The sequence below is a fragment of the Eublepharis macularius genome, chromosome 8, assembly GCF_028583425.1.
Source record: "Eublepharis macularius isolate TG4126 chromosome 8, MPM_Emac_v1.0, whole genome shotgun sequence".
In the NCBI taxonomy this organism is placed as follows: domain Eukaryota; kingdom Metazoa; phylum Chordata; class Lepidosauria; order Squamata; family Eublepharidae; genus Eublepharis; species Eublepharis macularius.
Window position 1 is genome coordinate 142,036,543 of NC_072797.1, and position 19,653 is coordinate 142,056,195.

Consider the following 19,653-nt stretch of genomic DNA (forward strand, 5'->3'; position numbering starts at 1 on the left):
CAGCGCCTGCGCAGACTGACCGGCCCGCGGCCTCCCTCCCTCGGCCTGTTTGTAATCCCGCCTCCCGTGAACGCAGAGCCAATGAGAAGGAGAGACGGTTCGGCCAACGTGCGAACAGGAGTGGGCGTGTACCCTCACGAACAATTCGATGGGTTCGATATGTAGGACAGAAAGGTACGTTAGCCTATGGAATTGTGAGGCGTGTACATCAAGGCTTCCGACATTTCACGTGACGCATTGTTAGTAAACAAGGGGTTAACGGAAGATCCTGGGCGGATATGCTTTGCGGAGAGTGGATTCTTTGTTTATTATATATGTATATAAGTATTACTTTGCCATTTACATTAATAGTTTCTATTTCATATAAAGTATTTTTTTTTATATAGCAAAGCTGTTCATTTGCTGCAAAAAGTATCGAAAAGGCTTGCCGCATCCTGGTAAACAGGAGGGGGCTCTGCAAGCTTTCCTAGGCCAGACGCGTGAATTAGACAATGGAGGGGGTCCCTGGCCATTAAAAGCGATTGCAAAAGGGGTAGCCCTGTTAGTCTGTTGTAGCAAAATAAAACCCAAGTCCCCTTAAATAAAGACCATCAGCTTTTATTTCAAGAGAAGTTTTCATGCGTCGCCCTTCACTTAGACATGTATGGAACTCAAACTGAGAATCCTTCCACGTTACAAATCGGGGGAGGTAAGGGAGAGGGTAAATTCTGTTACGAGTCTTTCAAGTATAGTTTCATTGTTCCCGCAGAAACACTCAGGACATAATTAACCCTTTGCCTTAACTTGCCTCCTCCTTGTTATCTGCCCCATAATTAGGATTCTCAGTTTGATTTCCATGCATTTCTGAAGAAGTGAGCGGTGACTCAAGAAAGCTCACATTGAAATAAATGTGAAGGTGTCAATTAAGGTGGCCAACTGACCAGTGAGGAAAAGCACAGCCTTACTTGCCACAATGCCTTTAGAAGCACCTGATATGGAAACATGTCTGCAAATGAAGGTGGAGCACATTAAAAAGTTGGCAACATTAAGACTCTGTAATTCCAGTATTTGTTGTTTAGGTTTGCCAACCTCTGGATGGTAGCTGGAGTTCTCACAGAAACACAGAGCTGGAAGGGCACCAAGGGTAATCTGGTCTAGCCCCCTGCAAAATGCAGGAAATTTACAACTATCCCCCCCCTTACCTGCTCAGAAGACGACAAAAAACTTCCAGGATCCCTAGCCAAACTGGACTGGGAAAAATTGCTCCCTGACCCCAAGGCTGCAATCGGCTTTACCCTGGGCGTGTAAGAAGAGGCCATGAAAACTAAGCCCTGATGTGACCCTTCCTGCCCTCCCCCTCACGATCTGCCCAGGTTCACAGAATCAGCATTGCTGCCAGGTGGCCATCTAGCTTTTGCTTAAAAACCTCCAGAGGAGGAGAGCCCACCACCTCCCGAGGAAGCCTGTTCCACTGAGGGACTGCTCTGTCAGGAAGTTTTTCCTAATGTTTAGTCAAAAACTTTTTTGCTTTAATTTTAACCTGTTGTTTCTGGTCCAACCTGCTGGGCAGCGGAAAACAACTCTACTCCATCCTCAATGTGACAGCCCTTCAAATAATTGAAGAGGGCTATCATATGACCTCTCAGTTGCTTCCTCTCCAGGCTAAACATTCTGAGCTCCTTCAACCTTCCCTCATAAGACGGTCTCCAGACCTCTTGCCATCTTTTTTGCCTTCCTTTGGACATATTCCAGCTTGTCAACATCCTTCTTAAAGAGTGGTGGCCAGAACTGTGCATAGGACTCCAAACAAGGTCTAACCAGAGCAGAGTATAGTGTTACCATCACCTCACGTGATCTGGACATTATGCTTTTGTTGATGCAGCCTGCCAAGGTAGGTCTCCCCCATCCTGTAAGTGTGCCGTTGATTTTTCCTTCCAAAATGAATTTACATTTATCTCTGTTGAAATTCTTTTTGTTAGTTTTAGCCCACTTTTCCAGCCAGTCAAGACCACCGTGAATCTTGCTTCAGTCTTCCATGATGTTTGCAACCCCTCCCAGAATTAAACAGGAGTACAAAAGGACCTTAAAGAACAACAATGCAATCGTAAGAACACTTTCTTGGGAGTAAGTCCCACTGAATAGACTTGCTGAAAATGTATTCCTGCATCCGCTTTCATAATTTAGAGCTGGAATCCTAAAGCCATTCTCTCTGAACTACTTTGCAGGGTTGCTGTAAGGATAAATGGGGAAGGGAAACCTATGTATGCTAAAGGACAAGATAGACAAATAACTTGTGAAAAGAAAAATTAGTCAAAACTGTAAGAGCTTTGTTCATATGACTAAGAGGAATGCTGGAGGTGTGCGTGAGTCACATATCTAACTTCAGCAGTGACTACAAGATGATATAATGAGGATGGAATTTGCAGGAAAGTTCAAAGGCTTTTAAAAAAAGAAAAAGAAAAACCAAAACGCCTGCCCTCCCCACAACACAATGAGACTGCAATCCCTGTTCTCATTTATTTGGGAATAATTCCCACTGGATCGGACCAGGGGCAGTGTGGTGTAATGCTTAGGGCGCTGGGCTGGACCTTGGAGACTCGGGTTCCGGTTAGGGTGAGCGGGCCGGGCCAGTCACGCTCCTTTCAGCCCGGCTTGCGCTGTCGCTTTCAGGCTGAGCACCTGGGAAAGGTGGGCTTTGGTTCTGGCCTCTTGCAGCACCTCAAGACGCGCCTCCCTCCGCCGCCTGCCCGTCGCCCCCGAGCCTGCCCGGCGCTCCAGGCGGCTTACCAGGACGGCAGGCCCCTCCAGCCCCTCAGCCGGCCGGGGACAAAAGACGCCCCCCGTCTGGAGGGCCCTCTGCCATAGAGCCGGAGGACCGCTCTCGTCCCAGACAGGCCGTCTCCGCGCGCGGGCCCCGTTCGCCGGAAGCCTCGCCTGAGCGGGGGGCGCGGACTTCCGGGGCTTCTCTGGGCTGGCTGCGAGCGGCCTGTGCGGCGGCGGCGGCGGCATCATGGCTGGCATCAAAGGTAGCAGCCCGGCGGCGGCGGTGGCGCCTCCGGGGAAGGGGCGGGCGGGCGAGAGCCAGCGGGGCCTCCCCCAGGCCGGGCCCGGACTTGCTCCTGGCCAACCCGGCCTAGGAGGCGCCTCCCGGCGGTCTCCATGGCAACAGGCGCCTGGCTGGGCGTGACGCAGCTCGGCCGGGGGGGGGCGGCGGCGGGGGGCGCTTGGCCCCCTGAGCGAGGCTGGCCCGGCCCGGCCCGGCCCGACTCGGGGCCTGGAAGCGGGGCGGGCTCGCCGGGCCGGTGCCAAGGAGGGCGTTGCGAGCTGTCCGCGGTTGTTGGCGGAGGAGGCCGAGCGGAAGCGCTCGACGCGGCCACGGGATGGAGGCCCCTGCACGGTGCTTATGGGCTGCGGTGGGCGAATGGGCGCCCCGTGCGGAGTCCGCAGGGCTTGTTGTGCGCTGCGACTTTCCTGAAAGCCTCTTGCGGCTGCCTGCTGGCTGTCGTGGTCCAAGTAGACCTTGCGGCTGCCCCTTGTGCGCGCGTCTCTGAACACCAGCCCTGTTGAACTCGGGGGTGTGTGGGTGGGTGGGTGCGTTGTGGCACCTTAAAGACAAGCAGCCATTGTGTGGCTTCTGCTTCCGTGGATGAGAAGTCTGCGGGAAACGTGCCAGGGTCAAGGTGCCATAAGGCTGTTTCTTGTCTTGCAAAGCTAGCGCAGCTACCCTACTAGAACGGTGTTACTTTTGAGCTCACTGGGATTGACTTCCAAAGGAACTTGTGCAAAGTCTGGCGCACATATGTGGGGTTGACCTCGAAGCCTGTGCTGCTGTTACCTGTTGCTGAGCCCTTTAAGAGCTGTTGTATGTATTTTTAAAAATTCGACCCCATCTTTGTCATCTGAAAGAAACTCATGATATCAGTTGCATAATTCAAAACAGCCACAGTGGGCATTGGCTTTCCTTGCTCTCACCCCCCCCCCCAGAGAATTTAAGGTATGATGTAATTGTGATAAATAGGACCTTTTGGTGCAGTGTAGGTGGGATACCTTCACTACTGGTAAATGCCACAACAGTAAGATATGACAAGAATATATAGCTACCCTATGTTTGCTCTAGCAGGGGGCAAACAACAGCTTCCTGGGACTGTATTAGATCTGGAAAACAGCATTGGAGGGCTTAAATCCTTCCTTCCCATCGCAATAGTTTCAAACCAGCATGAAACTCTCAGCACTTCCAGCTGCTTGTCCCTGTGGGTAAGGCCGGTTTGGCAGTCCTGCTTTCTGTAGCCAGGAGTCATGTGATTTTTATCATGTGGGGAGAATTCCTTAATAATAAAAAATCCCCACCAATATTTTCCATTTCAGATCATATGTGCTCTAAATAACAACAATAGAGCATGGATAACTGCAGAACTGGGAGGGGCGCGGAAGATGAAGTGAATCTATTGAATTTCATATGTGGTGATAGAGAAGAAAAAGTTGAGTGGTTGATGTGTGCAGTTACAACCTGGCATTTCCCTGCGCACATCCTCCTTGTCTCTCAGCCGTAAACAAGAACTGCAAATAACTGAAAGAGTAGTGGAAATTAGACTACAAGTAGTCATAATCAAAGTTATTATTAATACTTTGTAGTAAATAACTAATTCTCTACAGTATAAATTAGCTGGCATAGGGTATGTGTTGGTGGCTAGCAGTGCAATCCAAAGCAGTGCTTTATTGATTTACTTTGTTTTTCTTGCTTAGGCTCAAAGTGGATTATTACAAAATATAAAACATTGCAATTAGCATGAATTCAGCAATGAATACATTAGGACTAAGATTAGAGAACACTACAAACGATAAACTATTTAAGGCAAGGTATACGATGAGCAGTACAGAAAGTGGACTATGAAGTATAAGACAAAGCAGTAAAAGCAGGTGATGTCTACAATACTCGTTGCAGTGGACTTCAGTGTCCTCTTCCATATAAAGGTGCCCAGCTGGGCTGTTCCATTCTACTGCAGTTCAGATCTTTTTTTGAAAACACTCTCTCGGACATTTCTGTTTTGGACATGCTGCAGAATGACAGAAGTGTGAGAGCCCACATGCCCTTCTCAGTATTGACCCGTTAGAAGGAAGCTATGTGTGACTGAGCTGGGAAGTCAGGAGGTCCTCATTGAAACAGGTGCCACTGCTATTAACTCACTCGAAGCCTTAAACAAGCTGCTCTCTCCCATTCCTTCTCCTCACCAGGTGGGGAATAATATCAGTTATTTACTTCTAGCTGTTAATAGTTCTAATTATGATTACTTTACAGAGTTGTAAAGATAATGCATGCAGAGTACTTTGAATGCTTCATAAATGCTACTGAGTTGTTACGGATACAACTTAATAATTGTTGCAATATCAGCTAGCAGATTCCCAGTGCCATCTTTTTATAACTAGGTTAGAGCCTGACCACCATGCATGTACCTGTACAATGGGAACAGTCACGGCTACAGTTCAGGGTTCTGCAAACTCTCCTGGATCTGCAGTAGAACTTAGTTTTTTTTTTTTAAAAAAAATAGGGGTTTTAAACCCCCCCCCCTTGTTAAGAGTGATCCACAAACACTGCAAAGCAAAAGTGTTCCAGTGGCATTGAGGCCGTGGTGCTGGTCATCGGCATGAGAAGGAGGAAGAGATGGGAGCAGGGGAGGGGGAAATAGAAGCAGCACAGAAAGAGGATCTTTGTGTGTTGGGGGGAGGCAGGACTTCTCTCTCGCAACAAGTCCTCATGTGTCTCTACTTGATTATGCAGTTTAAATGGTACATCTGTAGGTTTTCATCTTACATAATGCTGTACCTTAAATTAGAGGTACAGGTATTTATACTAAATGTGTGAGATGTCAGTTTATGCCTAATTGAAATGTGACTTGGCCGGGGCAGCACGTTCTGCTGCTATGTACTTGCCTTTTCCCTGCATCCTGACAAAGCGTGCAGTGTCTCGTATCTTTCTCTAGTTTTCAGACTCCTAATCTGAGAGGCTGGGAGGTGCGTGAACCCACCCGTTTCACTTGCTAGCTCTGAACGCCGACCCACAGCCGCTCCAGGGTCCAGGGAAGCAGAGGGCAGGTTGAGTTAGCTGTGAGACTGGGAGCTTTCTCTTTCTCAAAGGTCTGGTTTTCCAATCTCCATTTTGCACCCACGCACAAGACATGAATTCCAGACTTCAGCTTAATAAAAAATAAGTTTATTGACTAAGGAGAGTCTCCACAGAACATGAAGCACTCTCGTCAGGCCACAAGCGATAAAACAAGAAATTCCTAATTGTCGCTAAATAATTGTTGCTAAATACTAAAATCTGTTTGTCTAAACTTAAAAGCTAGCTACCTAAGCATCTCTTAGTGGTTTCCATAGTTGCATATCTCACACATCCATCACATATTGAGCTATCTCACTCTGTTGATCCAGCATAATGACATTCTACAAGTAATTGAATAGCCCTGCTGCTCTCGTTGAGTGAAGTCATCTTTCTAGGCCTCACTGAGTCACATGTCACAGTCTTGCCAGCCTACCTGGCAACACAGGAATCAATCAGGGTTAAGCCATTAATTGGCATAGCTGTGAGAAATCTAGGGAGTAAAGTATCGGCCTTCATGAGAACAGTTCCTCAAGGTCAAGTAGCTAGGGAGCTTAGGAACTGTTCTGCAGGTGTCCTTTATCAGCTCTGGTAAACACATTCCTGAACCAGACCACGCATCTTTGCAGTACTTCCAACTTGAATGAAAGTTTAGCCATTTTCTCTCTAAAAACCTAGGCACAAACTATCAACTTCTATACAGGAGGGACAACAGAAGCGGTGGAAATTTGTGTGGTCCAGAAAACAACTATCAGCATTAAAAATTAAAATTTATTTGAAACGGGTGCCAAAAGAAGGGGGTGGTCAGTGTGCCAATTGCTAATCCCCCAGTGATGTACAATTGCAGTAAATAGTCCCAGTGGTAAAAAATCTCTGGGGAGCAGGAGACGGAAGCGTGAGGCGGGGTCATAAGATGGCAAGCTAATGCAATCCATCAAACTACAAGCAAATGCAGTTCCTGCAAATGCCAAGTGGTGACAGAAGGGGGAATGAAGGCTCTCTTACGGCTCTTGGGGGTAGATGGAGAAAACGGGCAACGTATTTTGGGGGACTGATACACTTTTATGTTTCTTCTTCACAGCTCTGATCAGCCTGTCCTTTGGAGGAGCAATTGGGCTCATGTTCCTGATGCTTGGCTGTGCCCTTCCACAGTACAAGTAACGTATATTTTTTAAACACCGTTTGTGGCTGTCTCTGTGGGCCCCACTACATGGTAGTAATTGCTGCAAAGGCCTGGTTTTGATTGGTTCCACGATGCGCTGTGCAGTCTTGTTTCCCCACTACGACACCTTTTCAAGTACCGAAACACTCCTCCACAACTTTGTCAGCATTTGAAAAGATATGGAAGGAGGGAACAAGGCCAAAGGCTGCCCTTGCACTGCAGGCCCTTGCAGCAATTTTTAAATGGCTAAATTCTCCTTGAAAAAGTTGTAGGTAGCCAAGTGTTGAGCCCATGGTTGCTGTCATCAGTAGTTTAGCTCTCAGCGTGTCCTTTAAGTCTCTGACTCACTCGTTCTCCTTCCATGAGGGAAGGCATCCAAACTGATTAGGTCACATCTCCTCCTCTCACTATGCAAATGTTGTGCCTGTCTTCCTGGGATTGTGCGTGTGCATCCCTCCAGGTCGAATAGCCCTGCTACTCCAGTAGGACATTAGAGCCTTGCTCTACCTTCTAAATCGGAGAGAAATCGAATCCTTGCCAGGTCTTCAGCCAATTCTCCCACCCTGTTACTCTTAGAGTTCTATCGTTGTTGGCTTTAAAAAATCATTTTTTAAAAATAAATAAGTGTTCTGAGAAAATCTCTTTGAGCTAGGCTATTTTATATCTGGAGGGACGCACGTGCACGATTTAATTTAATTTAATTTAATTTAATTTAATTTATTATATTTATATTCCGCCCTCCCTGCTTTCGCAGGCTCAGGGCGGATAACAAATACAAACATGTTTAAAAACATTTAAAAACATTAAATAATACATTTAAAAACATTTAAAAACACTAAATATAACAATTCATGCTGCCCAGTGGTTCATACATGCCTCTGTGTTTGCATAGGGGTGATGGTTTAACCCCCCCTTCACGGGGGGGGGGCGGGCACTGCCCGGCGTTAGCCATATGCCTGGCGGAATAGCTCTGTCTTACAGGCCCGGCGAAATGCAAGCAAATCTTGCCGGGCCCTTGTCTCGCAAGACAGAGCATTCCACCAGGTCGGGGCCAGGACTGAAAAGGCCCTGGCCCTGGTCGACGCCAGGCGGGCCTCCCTAGGGCCAGGGACACTTAAAAGATGTTTTCCGCCAGAGCGGAGAGTCCTCTGGGGCTCATATGGTGAGAGACGGTCCCTCAGATACGTCGGTCCCAGTCCGCGTAGGGCTTTGTAGGTTAACACCAAAACCTTGAACCTGATTCGGTACTCCACTGGCAGCCAATGCAGCTGGCGTAGCACCGGTGTAATATGCTCCCACACCGGTGCTCCAGCAATGACCCGCGCTGCTGCATTCTGTACCAGCTATAACTGCCGGATCAGGCCCATGGGAAGCCCAGCGTAGGAAGGCATACACCTTCCTGCTGCCCAGGAAGGCATACACAAAAATCTGCATAGCCCTGCCTGGAGCGAGAAGAGGCGTGACCTGACCAGTTTTGGACACCTCTGCCCCACTGAAGAGAAGAAACCTTCAGGCAAGGCCAGTGTTTCGTTCTTCTGCTAGTGTTTCCCGATCATAGCAATAGACCAGTGCTGTTCCTTTTAACTCCCATCTCTTTCCTTTGTTTCTCAAACTCTTGGCACTAAATAAATTGGTGACGCTCAATACAGAGCAAATCTGGTACAACTCGGAGAAGGAGAGAAGAGCGTGAAAATCAGGGAAGGCTGCGTGAAGGTGTTTCCCCCCTCAGAAATAGAAGCAGTGTGTCTGCGTAAGCTGCCCTCAAGAGTGAGCCTGCTGTCACTCTGCAGTGAAAAAAAAATTAAGATGGCAGCAGCAGCATGAGAATTGGTCGGTCGGAGGAAACCCTCCCGCACCCCACTGGAACTTCCAGCTAAAGAGTTCTGTACTCCTTTCCTGAGCATCAGATGGGTGCAAGCCTGGGAGTTCCATCGATCGCACAGCACAGCAGCGACAGGCAGCCTGGCCTCAAGAGCCCGCAGGCCTTTGGAGCAGGACTCTTGGCGTTTGCCAGGGCCGAGTCCAGCTGGGCTCCGTGCTGCTCTCCCTCAGCTGGTCCTCGCCCCTGCCTCCCTGGCCCTTCTGCACTGTTCCACCCTCCCCTTCCTTGGCACGCACACGGCTGAGCAGTGAACAGGGCTTGGACGTGTGCTCCAGTCTTCTTCCCTCCTCCTCCGAGCCAGAAGCTCTTGGGGGCTTTGAGAAAGAGGAGCCAGCTGAGCATTGCCTGGTATGAGGAACCACAGTCCGCACAAAGATCCCGGCCCTCTTTCCTCCCTGTGCTCAAGGCAAGCCATCCCCTCGGGATTGGGAGGGAGCAAGAGGCCAGCCATGTCGACATCCGCTGAGAATGCTCCCTGATCAGAGAGATGCTGGCATCACAGAATCACAGAGCTGGAAGGGGCCATACAGACCATCAAGTCCAACCCCCTGCCCAGTGCAGGATCAGCCTAAAGCGTCCCTGACAAATATTCATCCAGCCTCTTCTTGAAAACTGCCAGTGAAGGGGAGCTCACCACCTCCTTAGGCAGCTGATTCCACCTTTGAACTACTCTGACCCGTGAAACAGTTTTCCTAATATCCAGCCGGTACCTTTGTGCATGTAGTTTTAGCCCGTTGCTTCGGGTCCTACCCTCTGCTGCCAACTGGAACAGCTCCTTGCCCTCCTCCAAATGACAGACTTTCAGATATTTGAAGAGAGCAATCATGTCCCCCCTCAACCTCCTCTTCTCCAAACTAAACATTCCTAAGGCCCTCAGCCTTTCCTCATAGTTCCCCAGGTCATCCTTCTTCCCTTTCTTAAAGATTGGGATAACATTCACTCTTCTCCAATCTTGTGGCACATTTCCAGTCCTCCAGGAGGCCTTGAAGATGATGGAAAGAGGCTCTGCAAGTTCTCTAGAAAATTCTTTGAGCACTCTTGGGTGCACACCATCTGGCCCAGGGGATTTGTATTCATCCAGTGCAGCCAGTTGCCTCTCCACAACCTCTCTGTCAATGTCAACTAGCCCCCCAGGTGTCCTGTCGTGTCTACTGCCATCTCTAGATGGGCTCAAGCTCTTCAGGGAGAAAACAGAGGCAAAAAAGTCATTAAGCCTGTCTGCTTTTTCTCTGTCCTCCATCAAAGTTTCTCCTTCCACTCCCAACAGTGGTCCAGTTGCCTCTGTTACCTTGCGTTTGCTTCTCAGATATCTGTAGAAGTTTTTCTTATTGTAGCGAGCCCCCCCGGCCAGACCCAGCTCATACTGAGCTTTGACTTCTCTGATGGCTGATCTGCGGTACCTAGTAACCTTCTTATATTCCTCTTTAGAAGCCTGTCCTTCTCTCCATTTCCTAAACATTTCCTTTTTCTCCCTTAGCTTATTCTGGAGCTCTCTGTACATCCACATCGGTTTCTTGGAGCCCTTACCATATTTCCGTCTTGCTGGAATAGTGAGGGCCTGAGCTTGCAAAAGCCCGTGTTTGAGAATGGCCCACCCTTCACTCGCTCCTTTCCCTTCCAGCACACTCCCCCACGGAATGACTCTCATCAAGCCTCTGAGTTAATTGAAGTTGGCCCTACAAAAATCTAACCTATGAGTCTGGCTGCAAACTTCCTTGGCCCCCCATAGCAACTGGAATTCAAGAAGGACATGTGTCAGTCCTAGGGACAGCAGTCCATGGCAGATAGACCCCCAAACCCCTCACAGCAAGCACTCCAGTGCATTGGATGAAAAGGTTTTATTTTAGAGACCCAGTAAGTTCATGGGTACATCCATAGATGGGTAAGTTGGCAGGAATGAAGATACAAGCATATGCACTTTGATATAAGGAGCATGATTCCCCCCTCCCCTTGGGCAGTTAGCAACTAGGTGCGAAAATCCCAAAGTCTCACGAGGACACAATAGCTTTGTCTGGGCAGAGAAAGGTAAAAGATTACAAGGAACCCAGCTCCCTCTGTCTCTTGTGAAAAGTTACCGTACAGCTGCAAGGTCAACAAGCAGACTCCAGAGATAACCGGCTCAGGATTAGTACTTTCGTTTTTAAGCAGGCCAAGGATGGCTTGATTATAATGGTTACAGTATATGAGCATGACATGAAAGCACACAGGGTATCAATACATTGATCAGATCAATACAGAGAGCAGAGAATATATGAATGGCATGGATGAATGTTAGGCAGACATGACAACATGGTCACTTCCCCCTAAGGTCCCCACCACCTTCACACCATCTACCAATTCTTCCCTGTTGGTTAATATCAAGTCTAGTATGGCCGAGCCCCTTGTAGCTTCCTCCACCTTTTGAAAAAGGAAGTTATCGGCCAGGCAGGTCAGGAAATTGCATGATTCATGACGCTTTGCTGAGCCTGTCTCCCAGCACACATCGGGGAAGTTGAAGTCACCCATAATTACAAGGTTCTGATGTCTGGATACTCTGCCAATCTGTTCAAAGAGGGCAGCATCCATTTCTTCTCGCTGGTCAGGTGGTCTGTAGCAGACTCCAACAATAATACCCTTTGTCCTTCCTCCCCTTATTTCTACCCATATACTTTCCACCGGGCTGTCCGCCCTATTCTCCATAACTTCTTGACAATCAAGCCCTCTCCTCACATATGACGCCACTCCACCTCCTCTTCTACACTTCCGGTTTGTCTTAAACAACTGCCCATCCACTCCTGCCCATCCACTCCCACATTCCAGTCATGGGAATCATCCCACCAAGTCTCAGTAATTCCTACTATATCATAGCCCTCTGTTTGCAAGAGAAGCTCAAGCGCTTCCTTCTTATTATCCATACTTTGGGCATTGGTATATAGGCACTTGTAGCCTTGTAGCTTTCTTTGATCTGTCCTACTCAGGCCCCCGCTGTTATCACTTCATCATTGAAGTCGCCATGTCGATCATCCCCTTCCCCTTGCGGCATCAGTTTAAAGTTCTCCTGATGAAGCTCTTCAGTTTCTTTCCAAACATTTTCTTCCCTGGCCTTGAGAGGTGAAGCCCATCATGTGCTAGAAGGCCTTCTCTGAGAAAACTTATCCTGTGGTCTCAGAACCCAAAGTGCTCCTGCCGGCACCACCACCTCAGCCAATGATTCACCTCAAGTATGGTCTGCTCCCTTTGCATTCCTCTTCCTTTGACAGGAAGGATAGAAGATAATACCACCTGTGCCCCCACTGTCTTCAACTGCCTTCCAAGAGCTTCAGAGTCCTCTTTAATTCTTGCAATGGTATTCACGGCCGTGTCATTCGTCCCCACGTGAACCAGCACAAACGGGTACTGATCAGTCAGTCTGATCAGTTTCGGCAGTCGGTCTTTAATATCCTGAATTCTGGCTCCTGGCAAGCAACGCATCTCTCCGAGTAGGGGATCTGACCTGGACACATGACGCTCCATACCCCTGAGCAGAGAGTCCCTGATGACCACCACCTTCCGTTTTCTTCCACTTCCGTGTGGCCCCATGCCCTCTTCACTCCCTCCTCCAGGTTTTTTGTGGTTCTCCTTCCACTCTCGTCTCCGTCACCATCTCAAGCAAACGATTCTAACCCTAATGGACCAGAGTGTCGTGGGTTGCATTACAGAACTGGGAGGAGGCTCAGAAGGGAGCTCGCCTCTTCCTTTTTCTCTTGGACTGACTTCTTCATGCTTGGGCAGAGCCCCCAGGCTCTTCTCAGCCAAATCCTCCCCTCCCTTGATTTCCTGAAGGGTGGCGATCCTCTCCTCTACGGGTTGCACTCTGCTGCTACTAAGATGAGAGCAGGTCATTGTGGATTTGTGCTAAAGTGCATACCGACTCTAAGAGACACGGAGTTTGTCATCTGCTAAGCGCATGCTTCTGCGGTTTTATTTAGGGCAGCTTTTAATGTATTTTAACCGTATTTGAATTCTGTTTTGTTTGTATTATATCGATGCTGTTTATATTCTACATTGTAAACCATCTTGAGCACTTCGGAAGAAAGACAGCTAATAAGTTTTAATTAAACAAAATTAAATGAGCTCTAAAATAGTAAAGTGGAGTGACTTCCAACAGGGCCTCGGTCTGTTCTACAGTATAGTTTGGGCCATGGATCAAGTCACACATATATAGCTGGCCAATAGTTTTCAGGGGAATAAATACATTTTAAATGCAGGTAGCTTTGTTATGAATCACAGTGGAAATGCTTTCACTGACAGGAGCATCCCAAAGAACTTCTGTACAACAAAATCAGCAGTTTCACTAGTCCAAGAACAAATGTTTTTGGGCCTAAGAAAGTTGCTCTCTGTAGTTTGATAATAGCCCTGTTCACAGATGAAGCAGCTTCTAGAACTAACACTCAGTTGGAGAATCAGATTTCGTGCCCAACAAGTACCCATATTTTTTCACCAGGTCTGGTAGATTGGAAAAGGCTGGCAATAGGATAAGTGATATAACGTCTGGCCTTTACCATTCAAACCCATTGTGCCTGCTTGAAAGCACAAGCACCCCCACTGGCCCCTCCAGCCACCAGATCCCGCCCCCCCCCCCACTTCATCATCCCTCTGGCTTGAGCACTCCTTGGAGTTGCAACTTCCCGCAGCCTAACCTCCTCCATTATACCTTGCCCCACCCCAGGATGATGGCAACACATGCCTGCTTCCACCCCCCCCCCTCTTGTTAAAGCTGGCGGGGAGACCTCTCCTCTCTCCAATGTGGTCCCTTTTGTCAGGGAGATGACAGCCCCTTTTCTCTTGCTACCTCTCATAGAAGATAAGAGTAAATGGATTCCCTTTCCAAACAGACTCTGTGCTTGTCTGCCATGGAATATCAGCAGTTGTCCTAAGAGGCCCGTTTTGGCATTGACATTGGTTCAGATGGTTAAATATGAAGCAAAAGTCTTTCTGCTTATGTAGTGTTAGGTGAATAAACGGTATCGAGTGCTGCCCCAAAACCTTTGATGAATGTGGTTGCAGAAGGGTAGTGGCACACCGTCCTTGCAGCAGATGCAAGAAGAAGGTCTGCAAAAGAACTGAATGTTTGTGTTTTCCCTTTGCTTCTAGCACATACTGGCCCCTGTTTGTTCTGTTCTTCTACATCCTGTCTCCAATTCCCTACTGCATAGCAAGAAGAGTCGTTGAAGACACAGACGCCACAAGCAACGCCTGCAAGGAACTTGCCATATTTATGACAACTGGCATTGTCGTCTCAGCATTTGGGCTTCCAATTGTGTTTGCCAGAGCGGTCCTGGTTAGTATTTACTCCCCCTGAGAGTTCTCAGCAGGGGTCTCATTCTTTGAAATGTAGCATCTGGAAAGGTGCTGATTGGCTTTAAATGGTCTCGGGGCTGGCCTGGGGATTCTTTGCCCCCTAGGGTGGTAGGAAGAGCAAACACCAGTGAACAGAAATGGTTTTCCGAAGCCTTCTGTGTTGTTGCAGGTGGTTCTGGGAAGCGCTTTCCATTCTCATAGGGCAGGGAACTCTTAATAAGAGCAGAACCTGTGAGAATGTGCAGAGGAGGCTTATTGTCCAGTACACCCCTTACCAATCTTTTCTTCCTCCTCCTCACGGCCATTTCTCCACCTTGCATTAGCTCCCATGAATTGGCTTGCGGTTTTAGTGCCCTTTCCCAAGCGTTGGAAGCCAGGTTCAGAGAGGGAACCAAACTGTACGTCCAGATCTTTGAGGTCTCCTTGCTGTGTTAGACCACCTGCTCTCGTGGGCAAGGTCTCAGAAGCTGTTCTCTCAAAGTCTTGCCTGCCCAGAAATTCCATGGTTCCTCCCATCTCTGGTTTTAAAATTTTCTAACCATTTAATTTGTTAGAAATAGCAGTTGGGATTTTTTCCCCTGTGAAAATTTGCTCCTTAGCCAACTTCCCTTAGTCAGCGTCCCTTCCTGCAGATTTTTTGTTAGCCGTGGGAGGGTCCATACCGTGTTCATATTTATATTCCACTCAGTCTTCGAATCAGTTGCAGTATCTCAGAGATACCATATTGACTGTTGGTTCCCCATCACTTCTCATTCCCTGTGCTTGAGTGAATACGTAGCCCTTCCTTCTGGGATGAGAGGTCATCTGGACCGGAGTGTTAAGCAGGGAGGGGCCAGGCCCTTATATGTGAATTAAGAAAAACCCGTATTGCGGAAACGTCTGTATCGCATTAGTTCATGCTGGACGTTGGCCCTGTGGGAGGTAGCAGGCGTTCCCTGCATTGTGCAGAATAATCATAGTGGAATGATAAGGAATGTTCTAAAGCAACGCAAATCTTGAACGTGCTTAAGCGCCGTGCTAATATTCTCTTACTTTATTGGGGCTTTGAACGTAGTGGCTTTTAGCATTGAGAATGAAGCAGATTTTGGACTTTGTTTTGGAAGTTTTCACTCTTACAAACCGGCTGATTCTTCTCCACAGCTGGAGTGTTACCCGACATTCCTTAACTGCTGGCACTTTCACCCGTTGTGTGGAACGCCCACTGTAGAAGTGCTGTGCTTTGGCATAGCCTAGCTCCTGATCCTGGTGTCTGGGAGTATGTGGCTGAGGATCCGTAGGTACCCTAAGCATATTGAGTGGCGTCCACATCTACCTCGATCAAGCCCTGGTGCAGCACATGCATGGGATATCCTGTTAACAAACAATTGTGATGATGCACCTGTCCAAATATCCATCAGCCTAAGCCCCGACACAGGGTTCTTATACAGAACCAGCTCCACCCTCAGGCTGTGCCCTGTGGTCCTAAGTGCCAGGTGGGTTAGTTGACAGTGGGTTTTGGTCAGTCCCTCTTCCAGCAGCCAGACACCTTGTCCTATACTTGAAATCATGCCCGTTGACAGTATTGCACAAGAATCTAGCCATTTTGGAGAAATTTGTGCCTGTTTCAATGCAGGCCAGACAGCCCCAACATTTTGCCAGTCAGAAATTGCTCATTTATCCATGTACGACTGAAGATACAGGGCATCAGTGGCTCGACCAGGGATTGGTCTGAAGGCACATGGTACTGTTTGACTGTGGACTCTAATAGGATCAGGCCCCAAGCATTACTTGAATGAGAGATTGCCTGCTTACCTGTTTTGAGGAGCTTAAAGGAAGATCAGTGCTGAAAATGTAGCAAGACTTATAAATAAAAAATGGTGGGCGACATCTTCCTTCTCTATGCATAACGTGTGTGTGTTTTTTTCCTCTTCCATCCCTAGATCCAGTGGGGTGCCTGTGCACTCGTCCTCACAGGAAACACAGTCATATTTGGCACCATCCTAGGGTTTTTCTTGGTCTTTGGCAGCAATGACGACTTCAGCTGGCAACAGTGGTAAAAAATGCTACAGAGAACTATCAGGCATCTTATGTCATTCAGTGGCCATCCATCTAAGAGAGAGAACGGGCAATAAAGCAAGCGTGCTGTTTCCACCGAGGGACCCTGGGCGTGTGACGTTCTATAATCACTTTTCCTCTCACATTCTGTTTTAACCGTTTCTTTGGTTTCAAATGTTTTTAATTGTTGATGTTGTTTTATTTTAATGTGGGAGCCAGAATATTAATGTGATGTTGAAATGTGTGTTTTGTTTTTTTAAAAAATCACAATGTGTTTAAAGATACCTTGATTTTTTTTCTAAAACCCTGGATTATATTTAAGCTGTAATGTGCAATCGTATAACCAAACTGACTAGTTGAGAGCAAAACCCCAGCAAAGGGAAGCATTTTTGCCGTGCAGCCCTGAGGATGTTTATTTGCAGTCCCACTGAGTTCAGCAAGGGTTACTCTTAAGGAAATATTCACCAGACTGCACTTGAAGTCTCCCCCCGAGATCAGTAGACTTCAGCATGCGCTCAGCACTCCCTCATGCCTTTTGAGCCCCAGAGGACGTAAAGTGTGTTGCTTTGGCTTGAATTGTGCCACGAATCCGCACTCGCCCGCATGTCTGGAGGATTCGGATAGTGATGTGTAAAGGGTAGCAGAGAAGGACTCGGGAATTGCCTGTTCCTGCCTGGAACTCTGACCACGCCATTAGCACGGGACGGGATAGCTGTTGACGATAAAGGGGTTTCTGCGTTTTAATTGTTTGGGGAGTTTGTACTTGTTGTACAAATAATTTGTAAGCTTTTTATTTACAGTTGCTCTCAACGGCATGAGACACCTCCCAGTGTGGGGACCTGATGTTTAAAATCATTTTTTTAAATTGAAACCTTTCTATTTATAACTCTATGCTTTTGGCATTTAGTCAACTTCTGTGTTGCACCAAAGGGGAAAGGAAAGGCACATCCATGGAACGACTGACCCAGGGGGCAGAGTCCAGCAGGAACTCCCCCCCCCCCACAATGAGCCCCCCCCCCATGCGAATGAATTCGCCCGCCTTGTTGTTTTTCCATGGGGCGTTTTGCAGGACTGCTTCCCAGTGGATTGCCCCTCACTGTTTTTGCAGTAGATCACAGGAGAATTCCCACTTCCCTTTTTTAATTTATTTTATACACCGTATCAGAAGGCTTTTGAAATGTCGATTGGAACTTTTACTGTGGGTAACGCTTATCAGATCAGGTTTACTGCTGCACTGTCAAAGGTTGGCTGTTGGGTAAATCTTTGACTGAAAGTTTTTTTTTAGCGATTGTCAGTGTTTCCATTTATGCATTAATGTAGTAAATGTTAGATCATAATAGTAGTCCTGTTAGAGTATATCACTTGTAATTTTTAATATTTGCTGCATACCTCTTAATTGTCTTTTCTGTGAACCCTAAATGACCACTTTTCTTAGTCGCTGTTCTGTTCTGTTGCTGGCTCCTCTGTCAGATGTTTAGATGTCTGCCTGCCTGTTCCTTGTGTATTCATGCCAACTAGCCAGGTTGGATCAATAAAGCGAGTCCTCTAAAGGTGTTAATCCTCCCCCCTTTTTAAAATTGTCAGCTTGGGGCATGAGCCACAGTGGATCCTCTCCAAGGTACAGCTCAGTGGAACCTTCTTGCCTCCTCCGGCTAAGCCACAGGCATGCATGCGTCTCAGTGCACCAGTCATGGGCCTGGATCCTGTTCAGTGTGAGTTGGGCCGTGCAAGCAGAAATAGACTTCCTGGCCTCTTCCCTCCTGCTGTTTCCCCCTTGAAATTGTGCCCCCAGGAGTCAGTTGGACCAGCATGGGTGGCAAAGGCAAAGATCGGTAGAAGTGAAGGTGCTTCCCGCGTTCTCCCGGCGGAAGTGCCTGCCGCCAGTGGGAAGTCATCGTTGGGATCCAAGCCCTTAATTGCGTAGTTTCCATACAACCGTCTAGCCGCTCTTCGCCTTCCTGGGGCCCTAGGCAGGACCCGAGAGAGTTGAAGGGCAGCTGGGTGAGCCATGTCTTGGCCTCTGGCTGCAAGTAGCACCTGGTGTGCTGCAAGGGGAAATGGCCCGGAGAGATGCATGGTGGGGGGGGGGGCGTGCATTGAGTCTGCATACTGATCTCCTCCCACTGGAACAGTTACAACTTGGGGTTGGATCATTCACATGATGCTGGCAGGCATCAGAAATGACAATATTTTTATGACTCTCTGTTGGTACATAAATGTTTGCCACTGGGTTTCTGTGTTTTGTGTAAAATAACGCTCTATTAACGTTGAATACAAAGCAAACTTGAAGTCAGATGATCATGATGGTGGCATCTGTGTTCTAACTTGAGGAATCAAGAGCTGAAGATGACATATGCAGGTTGGCTTTGAAGAGACTGATTCAGAACTGAGAGCTAAAAAGCAATATTGGGAGAGCCCGATGAGATTTATTGCCCCCTCCTTCTTTAAACAGCATGTGTCCACTCCACCCCCACCCCTCAATGCTGTATCTTCAAGTGCTTTTGAAAGTCCTCTTGGCTTACATTGCAAATCTCTCATGTGGGCAGGAGAGAACCAGGCGGCTGGGGTTCAAGAAACAGGTCCAAAGCTCCCTTGGAGTCACGTAACTAGCTCCGTAGTTGTCTGGACGTTGGCCCATGTTTTAAGTATTTGGATTTCTTTTTCATTTTAGAGGATTGGAAGCACAGATTTTAATGTATGATGCTGAGACTTGTACTTTCAAATCCACAATGTTCCTTTGGAAGTTCTAGGCATCTGGGGTGGTCCATTTTTTGACATTGTACAGATGGATGTGAACTCACTTTGTGACCCTCCCAATTCTGTTCTCCCATGTACTGCTGTTACTTTACTTGACGGCTACTCTTCAGTTAAGTGCCCACTTTTGTATTTAACAATATAATGTGTTTTCTCTGTGTGAATTGTGCGGGCAGCATAGTTGTGACAGTTTGCTCATTTTTAGACACAGTGCTGTCTATGGTTTTCAGGTTAGACATTTAAGAGGTGTATCCCCCCACCATGTAATATGCACTGAACAGCATTGCCATCCTTCTACCAAGAAAACTTTTGATGAGAAAAACAATAAAATTTTAAATACCACCTTGTTTGGGCTGTTTAATGACCATCTTCTGTTACTGTAAAGGACGGTCTTCTTTGTTCTAAGTGTGAAAGATCTGACTGTAG

General features: G+C 47.7%; 1 protein-coding gene across 1 annotated transcript; it reads left to right on the forward strand.

The window, feature by feature from the left end:
* The first annotated feature begins 2,926 nt into the window (after positions 1–2,926).
* On the forward strand, positions 2,927–19,574 carry LEPROTL1 (leptin receptor overlapping transcript like 1). Its single transcript, XM_054987035.1, has 4 exons — positions 2,927–3,005; positions 7,158–7,233; positions 14,233–14,419; positions 16,359–19,574. Exons 1-4 carry the CDS (start codon positions 2,990–2,992, stop codon positions 16,473–16,475), a joined length of 396 nt encoding a protein of 131 aa, XP_054843010.1. The 5' UTR covers positions 2,927–2,989; the 3' UTR covers positions 16,476–19,574.
* The last annotated feature ends 79 nt before the right edge of the window (positions 19,575–19,653 follow it).

Bases quoted from the DNA above. Each gene is read 5' to 3' on its own strand.
- LEPROTL1 (XM_054987035.1), top strand. The intron at 7,234-14,232 runs GTAACGTATATT...CTTTGCTTCTAG, and splicing joins TGTGCCCTTCCACAGTACAA to CACATACTGGCCCCTGTTTG. The intron at 14,420-16,358 runs GTTAGTATTTAC...TTCCATCCCTAG, and splicing joins TGTTTGCCAGAGCGGTCCTG to ATCCAGTGGGGTGCCTGTGC.